The sequence below is a fragment of the Apium graveolens genome, chromosome 8 (genome assembly GCF_009905375.1).
Source record: "Apium graveolens cultivar Ventura chromosome 8, ASM990537v1, whole genome shotgun sequence".
Classification (NCBI taxonomy): Eukaryota; Viridiplantae; Streptophyta; class Magnoliopsida; order Apiales; family Apiaceae; genus Apium; species Apium graveolens.
The window spans coordinates 158,926,436-158,935,485 of record NC_133654.1 but is presented as its reverse complement, the minus strand read 5'-3'; the positions used below and the strand labels follow the sequence as shown (position 1 = coordinate 158,935,485).

The 9,050-nt window shown below is 40.2% G+C and overlaps 1 protein-coding gene across 1 annotated transcript; it reads right to left on the bottom strand.

Moving 5' to 3' along the window:
- Nucleotides 1–6,009: 6,009 nt before the first annotated feature.
- On the bottom strand, nucleotides 6,010–6,636 carry LOC141680096 (uncharacterized). Its single transcript, XM_074486412.1, has one exon. It carries the CDS (start codon nucleotides 6,634–6,636, stop codon nucleotides 6,010–6,012), a length of 627 nt encoding a protein of 208 aa, XP_074342513.1.
- Between the last annotated feature and the right edge of the window lie 2,414 nt (nucleotides 6,637–9,050).

The window sequence follows — 9,050 nt, the reverse complement described above, 5'->3', positions numbered from 1 at the left end:
ACTAACTATCTCTACTAAGCTTGGATCTTGAAGAAAATATAAGAAAACACAAAGTTAGTTTCTTGAAAACACTATTCACCAAGAACTTTGATGAATTGATTAGCTATGTTAAACATGGAATCTTGAGCTTAAACTTATGGCTCATCTAAGTTATGAATTATGGAAGCTAAAGAAATAAGCCTCTTGATTTTTGAAGGTGTGTAGCTTGAGTTTTGAAAATTTTCCTTTGCTTTTCATGGAAAAGCCGAGAGCAAGAATGAGGGGGGAGAAAAAATGCTTCTTGTTTGGTTGCCTAGGTATTTGTGTGATGATTTGCTTGTTAATTAGGTTATTACCATGCTAAATTTTGTGTGGTTCACAATCAACCAACAACACACTTCTTTTTGTCATGCTTAGGTCATCATTCTTATGTCATCTTCCCATGCTTGTCCTCTTCTTATTGGTTTGATGACATCATCATCCCTAACCTCCTTGATTAACTCCTAATTTCTTGCCTAATGACCGCTGATCTGTTATACGGTTCGCTTAACTTTCGTTCTCGTTTCTCGTTTGAGGGATCATACCCGGGATCTTATTACTTGTGTTTCCTTAACTTTCTCAATACATTATATTCCTTTTATGATCCTCTCTTATAATCCTTGAATTTAAATCCTTTTTATTCTGTTACCTTATACTCAATTCTTTCGGTATCTGGTGGATTTTCGGAAAAAATCAAAGTGTTCGAATTTGGATTCTGACGATCTTTGCATACACTTATATACCATATAGAGTACAAATAAGATCTTAGAATAACAATATAAGAACCCCCACATAGTGTGGCATGAAAAGTTTTCTTTTTTAGCAAAATCATCAAAAACACTATTCATAAGGGTTATAAAAAGTCCAAAATTTTTGGGGTTATTACACAAGTGCTACCGGAAGATTTCAGTGTATTGGCATTGATTGAAGATAGACAGTATTCGAAGCATAGGAATCTGAAGAATTGAAGACAGGGTATAGACAGAGGTTAATGAAGACGTTATCTAAAGTACCATAAAGGATTCCAGTGAAAGTACAGTTGTTTATTTACAGTCAGTGTCTGAAGCAATAGAGTTGAGGCAAGCTTAACAATGTAATTAAGGCTATAATACGAAGACCTGAATCGGGGCTAATCATCTGTGAACCAGACCAGTTGCACCAGCCGTCAACAGCTCGTGAAAGAAATCTGGGTATTACTTATAAAAGAATTGTTAAGCTGAGGAACATACTTGGATTGAACGTTTATCTGTTACAGTACGAGAAGAGGTGTGCGGGGTATACAGCTAAACAGCTCAGGGGACTGGCGAAGCTCAAAGTTTAATTATTATATTAAATAAATTATTTAATGGTCTTTAATATAATTTATTTAATAAACTTAAAATGATTTATCTTATAAACTTTAAATAAGTTTATTTTATAAATCTAAATTAGTTTATTTATATAAGTTATATTTTAGTTTATTTTATAAATTAATTTAATTAGAATTTAAACTTAAACAGAAAAAGAAAGAAAACAAAAAGAAAAAAAAACAAAAAGGAAAAGAAAAAAACAAAAACAAAATAAAAGAATAAAAGGAAACAAAAAACGTGTACATTTTTTTTATTATTAAGTACATGTACATGTTCTTGATATATTTAGTAAAACCTGTCGCCACACAGCAAAACAATACCCCCATGTTGCCATAGAGCATGTCTACTCCCTCCTGTGCTTCCTTGTCGTCACAAAAATGAACTTGTCGCCACAGAGTCTTCAATCCTCAGCCACACATTTTATTGGATAAAAAGCCTACATAGCAGCAGATCAAAAAATGAGTTTTGTTTATCATCTTCTCCAAGAAAAAGGACAGCTGATAAAACAAGAAGCAGAGATTTATAGAGAACCTCCGACACCTTGAATATCCATTTAACTTCTCACCGGAGTAACGTTATAATGCCCGATTTAACTCTTGTATATTCTTAGGGGCATTATAATCGTTACCCGGTAATTAAATCCTAGTACAAATAAAAGCTAGATTATTGTATAGGATTTGATTTGTAAATCTTTGTAGTAGCTAGGAAATTTATTGTTCTTAGATTGTAGCCGGTTAATTTATTTACCGGAGTGTAGCAACACCCCTCGAGGATTTATATACGAATATATATTTCCCCAAATATCTTTTGTTCCTTGTTTTTATCGTTCCAAACACTATTCCTCACAAGAACATGAAACCAGTAACCGAGCACTAAATATTTTTTCCGCTAAAGATTCGAATGAATTTTTAATTTAGTGATTATCGTATTCAACCTCCCTTCTACGATAATTCGGGACCTAACACCTGACCTCAGGGCTTCTTTGACCTTGTGTCGTCCTTCCCATTTGGGCATTAGCTTTTCAGTGTTTGTAGGATTTGATGCTTCGGTGTCTCGAAGAACTAAGTCTCCCACTTGGAAGTTTTTGACTCTGGACTTCTTAATGAAGTGCTCCCTGGTCTTCTCCTTGTATCTTTCCATATTTTCTACATCTTGATCCCGGACCTCATCAATTAGCTCCATATTTATTTTGATTCCTTCTTCATTGGCTTCTTTATCAAAGTTTATTGCTCTGTGAGAAGGAGATCCCACCTCAATAGGAAGCATTGCTTCTGTGCCATAAGCTAGTTTGAATGGAGTCTCTCCTCTGCTTGTCTTGGGGCTTGTCCTGTAGGACCATAGTACGCTTGTCAGTTCTTTTAGCCATTTTCTCTTGCTTTCATTGAGTCTCTTTTCAGTACCCCGAAGCAGGATTCCGTTGGTGACTTCTACTTGGCCATTTCCTTGGGGATATGCTACTGATGATTTTTGTGTTTGATCCCGCGCTCCTGAAGGTAGGACTCAAATTCTGATCCGATGAACCGTGGTCCCTTATCTGATACTAGGACTCATGGAATCCCGAACCTCATCAAAATATTGTCCAAAAATTTTATGCAGTCCTGCTGGTTTATGGTCCTCATTGCTTTCGCTTCAACATATTTGGTCATATAATCAATTGAGATTAACAAGTACTTGAGATCTCCTTTGGCCCGGGGAAAGGGTCCCATTATGTCAATACCCCAGACAGCAAAGGGGATTGGTGATAGGAATGAGGAAGGTAGGACTGGGCTGATCCGGGATACATTGTTAAAGAGTTAGTATTCCTTGCTTTTTTTCACGAATTCCATTGCATCCTGGTGAATAGTTGGCCAGTAGTAACCTTGCCTTATGATCTTATGAGCTAGAGCCTTTGCGAACATGTGATCTCCGCATATCCCTTCGTGTACTTCCATCAAACAGTACTTTGCTTAATCTGGGCCAATGCATTTGAGTATAGGAGATGAGAAAGTTCTGCGAAAGAGTAGTCCTTCTTCGAGGAAGAACTTGGTTGCTTTTGCTTTCAGTCTTTGGGCTTTTCCTTTGTCTTCTGGGAGCCCCCCATTCTCTAAGTAGTTAATGAAGGGAGTCATCGAGTTCTGGTTGCTTTCGATCTCCAAGACTTGTCCGAAATTAATAGATGGTTTGTGGAGTTCTTCAAAGTAAACTGAGCAGTCCAATTCTGATGAGTTCCAGACTAACTTGGATATAATATCTGCTTCTTCATTTTCTTCTCTACATATCTACAGGAATTGATGTTTTGGGATTGAAGCTAGGTAACTTTGAACCAGTGCTTGATACTTTTCTAGAATAAGGTCCTTTGCTATATATTCTCCGTTTATTTGCTTGACCACTATCTGGGAGTCGCTGTAGATTTTTAAGTCCTGGACCCTCAGAGTCCTGGAGAGCTTTAGTACTGCAATCAATGCCTCATATTCCGCTTGATTGTTTGTTGCTGGGAAACCAAAAAATATGGCTATTTGAATGGTGAATCCCTCAGGACTTTTCAGTATAGGTCCGGCTCCCGACCTCTCGCTTATTGAAGAACCATCTACTTTCAAGATCTAGGCTCCCGGATCTATGTTCATTGGTTCCGGTTCTTCTGTCGGGAAGTTGCATTCGATAATGAAATCTGCAAGTGCTTATGCTTTAATGGTTGTTTTGGGAATAAAGCTTAAATTGAACTGGCTTAACTCCACAGCCCAATTTACTAGCCTTGTCGAGACATCTAGCTTGTGAATTATCTTTCTAAGAGGCTGATTTGTGATCACTCTGATTTCTCTTCCTTGGAAGTAGTGTATGAGTTTTCTTGAAGTTGTTACTAAGGCGAAGGCAAACTTCTCCAGTCTTGGGTATCTAGTTTCTGCATCTCTAAGAAGTTGGCTTACATAATAAACTGGTTGTTGTTTGCCATTTTCTTCCCTGATTAGGGCAACTCCTACTGCTTATGTTCCCGCTGATAAGTATAAGTAGAGAGGCTCTCCTGGTTGAGCTTTAGTTAGGACTGGTGGCTGAGAGAGGTAGGACTTAATTTCCTCAAATCCCTTTTGGCACTCCGGACTCCAGTTTGCCTCTTTCTTATTGCTTTCTCCCTAGAGTAAATCGAAGAATGGTAAGCATCTCTCTGCTAGTTTGGAGACAAATCTCCTGAGTGCCTCTAGGGAACCTACTAGCTTCTGCACATCTTTCTGGGTCTTGGGAGCCCTCATCTCCTGGATTGCTTTTATCTACTCTAGATTAGCTTCTATTCCTTGGTTGCTTATCATGAATACTAAGAACTTTCCTACTCCTACTCCGAAGGTATATTTCTCCGGATTCAGCTTAAGTTAATTCTTCCTCAGGTTGTCAAAGCACTCCTTCAGATCTTCTACGTGTCCTGGTATTGTTGTTGATTTGGAAATCATGTCGTCGACATAACACTCCAAGTTTCTCCCGATTTGGGACTTGAATATCTTGTTCATGGATCTTTGGTAAGTGGATCCTGCGCTTGTCAGTCCAAATGGCAACATCACATAAACATAGACTGCTCTGTGAGTTATGAATGCTGTCTTAGGTATGTCCCTCGGGTTTATCTTGATCTGGTTATATCCGGAGAAGGCGTCCATGAAACTTAGCATGATGTGTCCGGAGGTGACATCTATCAATTGATCAATATTGGGGAGAGGGTATGGGTCCTTCGGGCATGCATCATTCAAATCAGTGTAGTCCACACACATTCTCCATTTGCCGCTGGACTTCTTAACCATGACAACATTAGCTAGCCACTCTGGGTATTTGATTTCATTGATGATTCCTACTTTAAGTTCCTTCTCCATTTCTTCGTCTATAGCTTTTTGCCTTTCCGGGGCGAAGTTCCTTCACTTCTGCTTGACTGGTTTTGTAGTTGGGGTTGACATCCAAGTTGTGCATTGCTATGGACTCATGTAGTCCGTCCGGGAATGTCTCTTGGACTCCATTCGAAAACATCTTTGTACTCCCAGAGCAAGGACACTAGTGTTTCTTTGAAGGACTCTTCGAGTCCTGACCCAACTTTCACCTTTTTATTAGGACTACTTTCATCAACCTGAACTTCTTTTGTTTCAACTGCAGCTTTGATTTTTGCATATTTTTTATTTAAAACCATTTGATAAATTCGGGCTTCGGAGTTCTTCTTCAGGTAGAAGTTCACTTGTTCTGATTCTTTTGCTTTGGTTGCTTACATGATAGGAGTAGCTTGGTCTAGGACCTGATTTGCCTTGTCGACTACCATGACTTGGTTGCTTGCCGGTCTTTGCGGACTTGGCATGTTTGCTTCTTGGTTCAGACTTGATTCAATGAGTTATACCTCTTTTGTTGTTTCTTCCCTTGTCCGGGGTCGGTGTTTCTTGATGCTTTGCTGTTTGTGAAGGACTATGGCCTTCCTTTTGTTGTCCTGGTGGGTTTCTGCCATTACTATCCCCTGAATGCAGCATGTTTCAGCAACTCTATAATCTCCTTTTATCTCCCCGAGTCCTATCGGGGTTGGGAACTTGATTTTGAGATGGGAGATTGAAGTTATCGTTTGCATCATGGTTAGAGCTGACATGCCGATAATTCCATTGTATGATGAAGGAGTGTTGATGACATGGAACTTTATGACATGAGTTACTTAGTTAGGAACATTTCCAAAAGTAACAGGTAGATACAAAGTCCCTTGGATCGGGACTAAGTTGTGTCCGAACCCGTATAGTAAATCCTCCCAGCAATTATTTGAGCAGACGCTCCCTAATTGCATTCGATCCACTGTGTGCTTGAAAAGAATATTCACCGAGGAACCATTATCTATCATCATTCTTTTTACTTCATTATCAAAGATGTCCAAGGTGACAACTAAAGCTGCATTGTGATGAGGGTTAACTCCTTCATAGTCCTTACTGCTGAAGGATGTCACCAGATCTGGGAGTGATTGGATTGAGAGCACTTCTTCGCCGAAGTCCGGGCTCCGTGCTGGGGAGTGGGAGCCTCCTAGGACTACATTAACTAGGTTCATTCCTTTCTTCTGCGCCTCCCCTCTGTTGTTGTTATCTCGGGCTAAGTACTTGTTCATATTTCCTTTCTTGACTTGGTCCTTAATGAAGTACTTTAGTGATAAGCAGTTTTCAGTCTTGTGGCCATGGGTCCCATAGTAATTGCACTGCCTATTATAAGGCCTGCTCTCCAAAGGAGTTTGCATCAGCTTCGGAGGATAATAGAAAGGTTTGTCTTTTAGCTCCTTCAAAATTTCCTCCCGATTCATGTTTAGAGGAGTCCAGTCCGGCTCTTACTTGAGTGATAAGCAGTTTTCAGGCTTGTGGCCATGGGTCTCATGGTAATCGCACTGCCTATTATAAGGCCTACTCTCCGGAGGAGTTTGTATTGGCTTCGGAGGATAATAGAAAAGTTTGTCTTTTACCTCCTTCAAGATTTCCTCCCGGGTCATGTTGAGAGGAGTCCAGTCCGTCTCCTACTTTGGCTCCCGGGGCTGCTTCGCGGGTCCCGGATCATTTTTGGACTCCAGATTAGGACCCAATCTCTGAAAACTAGAGTAGTTGGCCTCTCTTGGTTCTGCTGGTTTAGTTTAAACTTCTTGTCCTGATGGTAACCCCCTTTCGGTCGGTCATCAGAGTTCTTACTCCTAGACCCCCCATTCTGGGTCATCCTCATTACCTGAAGTACATCAGTTTCCTTTATGAATCTGGCAGCCATGGAGTAAGCTGCTACCAGACTTTGTGGCTCCTTATTGATCAACTCTATAATGTATCTTATTGTGTTCCGGATCTAATTAATTTCTCCTGAAGATGCTCAGAGCTTCATGCTCGTCCAAGTTCGAGACTTTGTTGATTGCTTTCTTGAATCGGCGCATATAGGCTGAGAGGGACTCGTTGTCGTGTTGCCGGATTATTTCCCGGTGACATATATGCATTTCATGTGTCTTGTTTGCTCAAAATATTCGGAGAAAAGATGCGCGTAACTCCTTCTAACTATGGATGCTGCGGAAGGGGATCCTGCTAAACCATCTTTGGGCCCCTCCCTTAAGAGTTGATGCGAAGAACCTTGATTTTGTCAAGTCATTGTAGTAATATATTTGCGCGATTTACTCAAAGTAGTTCATGTGCTCTTCTAGGTCTCCCAGACCGTCAAAAAAATCGAAATTTTAGTGCTTCAAGTCTCGCTGCCGGGGAATAGCCTCCACGGAGTGGTTGAAAGGAGTCAATGTTTTTCCAATTTCTACTCCTGAGTCTTTTTCCATCTTCCTTTGCAATTCATAGATCATATCTTTCAGGTCTTTCTGCTTTTCCTCTTCCTCATCTTCGGAAATCAGCTCCAGAGTAGGATCCCTCCAGGTTCTCTTAGTCCTAGACTTGGCCAGTAGCTTTTCTTCTTCTAACTGCATCCTTTTTTGGATCTTTAGCTTGAGCTTTGCTTCTTCCTCTTTTCTGATTTGCTCCCGCATCTCTTCTTAGCAGCTTCTGCTTCTTTCTTATTACCGGGTCCTTTTTGTTTTTCTTTCCCTTAGCTCCAATTCGGTCAAAGACAGATCTCTTAGATTTCTGGGAGTCTCCGGACTCCTCTGGTTCTTCCTCAAGTTTGGCTTCTTCCTGGAGCCGAGCTCTGCTCCTGTCTATAGGGCGGGATTGCTTCTTCCAGTTCATCACTTGTAAGGTTGGCCATGTGCTCTTCGGCCACCGGGACATTAGTGTATTTGTATTGGTTCAGCTCAATAAGGCTTCTAGCATCTCTGGTGTTTACAATTCTCTCCATAACGGGAGTGTGTTGCAATGGTTGCTCCTGGAACGCTTCTCTGTCTGCCCCGGGGTCAAGGGCCTGGGATTGGTCCGACTCCTGGACCTGAGTACTAGCAGATGGTCTCCCAGAAGTATGCTTTCCTGGTCTCGCCGTTGTCCCAAAAATAACAACAACATCTAACAAATATTTCTAACTAAATATATGGATCTAAGGTTGCTTTACGAAAATTGCAAAAACTATCCCAAACAATAACAAGCAGTAACAAACAGCTTTCTGGGACTAGTTTAAACAATCTTCTGGGACTACTCAACAATGTTGTAGAATAAGTGCAGCGGGGTTTTTGTTGTGCATATGTTGTGTACTTGATGATTTAATAAACAAAACATCTTAGTAGATTTTACTTAATGAAATAATGTAGCAGTCGACGGATAAGAATTATAGTCCCGACGGATGACTCATTATAGTCCCGACGGATGATTAACTTATTATCCATCGAGTGAGTAGCTTATGTAATAATAAGTTTGTAGCATAGTGATGTATGCACCTTTGTATAGAATCTGTAGTAGCATATAAGTCATGTTGACTTTAACTAGATATGCAGAATAGGTTGATTAACTGTACATAAGTAATGTCTTGTAATTCTGTATAAGTGAAATGAAGTCAAGTGCCAAAATAGCTACCGACGGATGATTAACAAAGCCTTCGACGGATGATCAAATGACTATCAACGGATGTTTAATATAGCAGTCGACGGATGATCAATCAAGTCATCGATGGATGATCTGAAAGTCGACGGATGATCATATCAAGAATTCAAACATCAGTTGAACAGTGAAAGCTGACACACAGCCGTCGAGTTGGATACAAACACATTGTGGAAGCCCATTAACTGGGTAATAGAGGACAAAAAGCAGCAAAGATTAA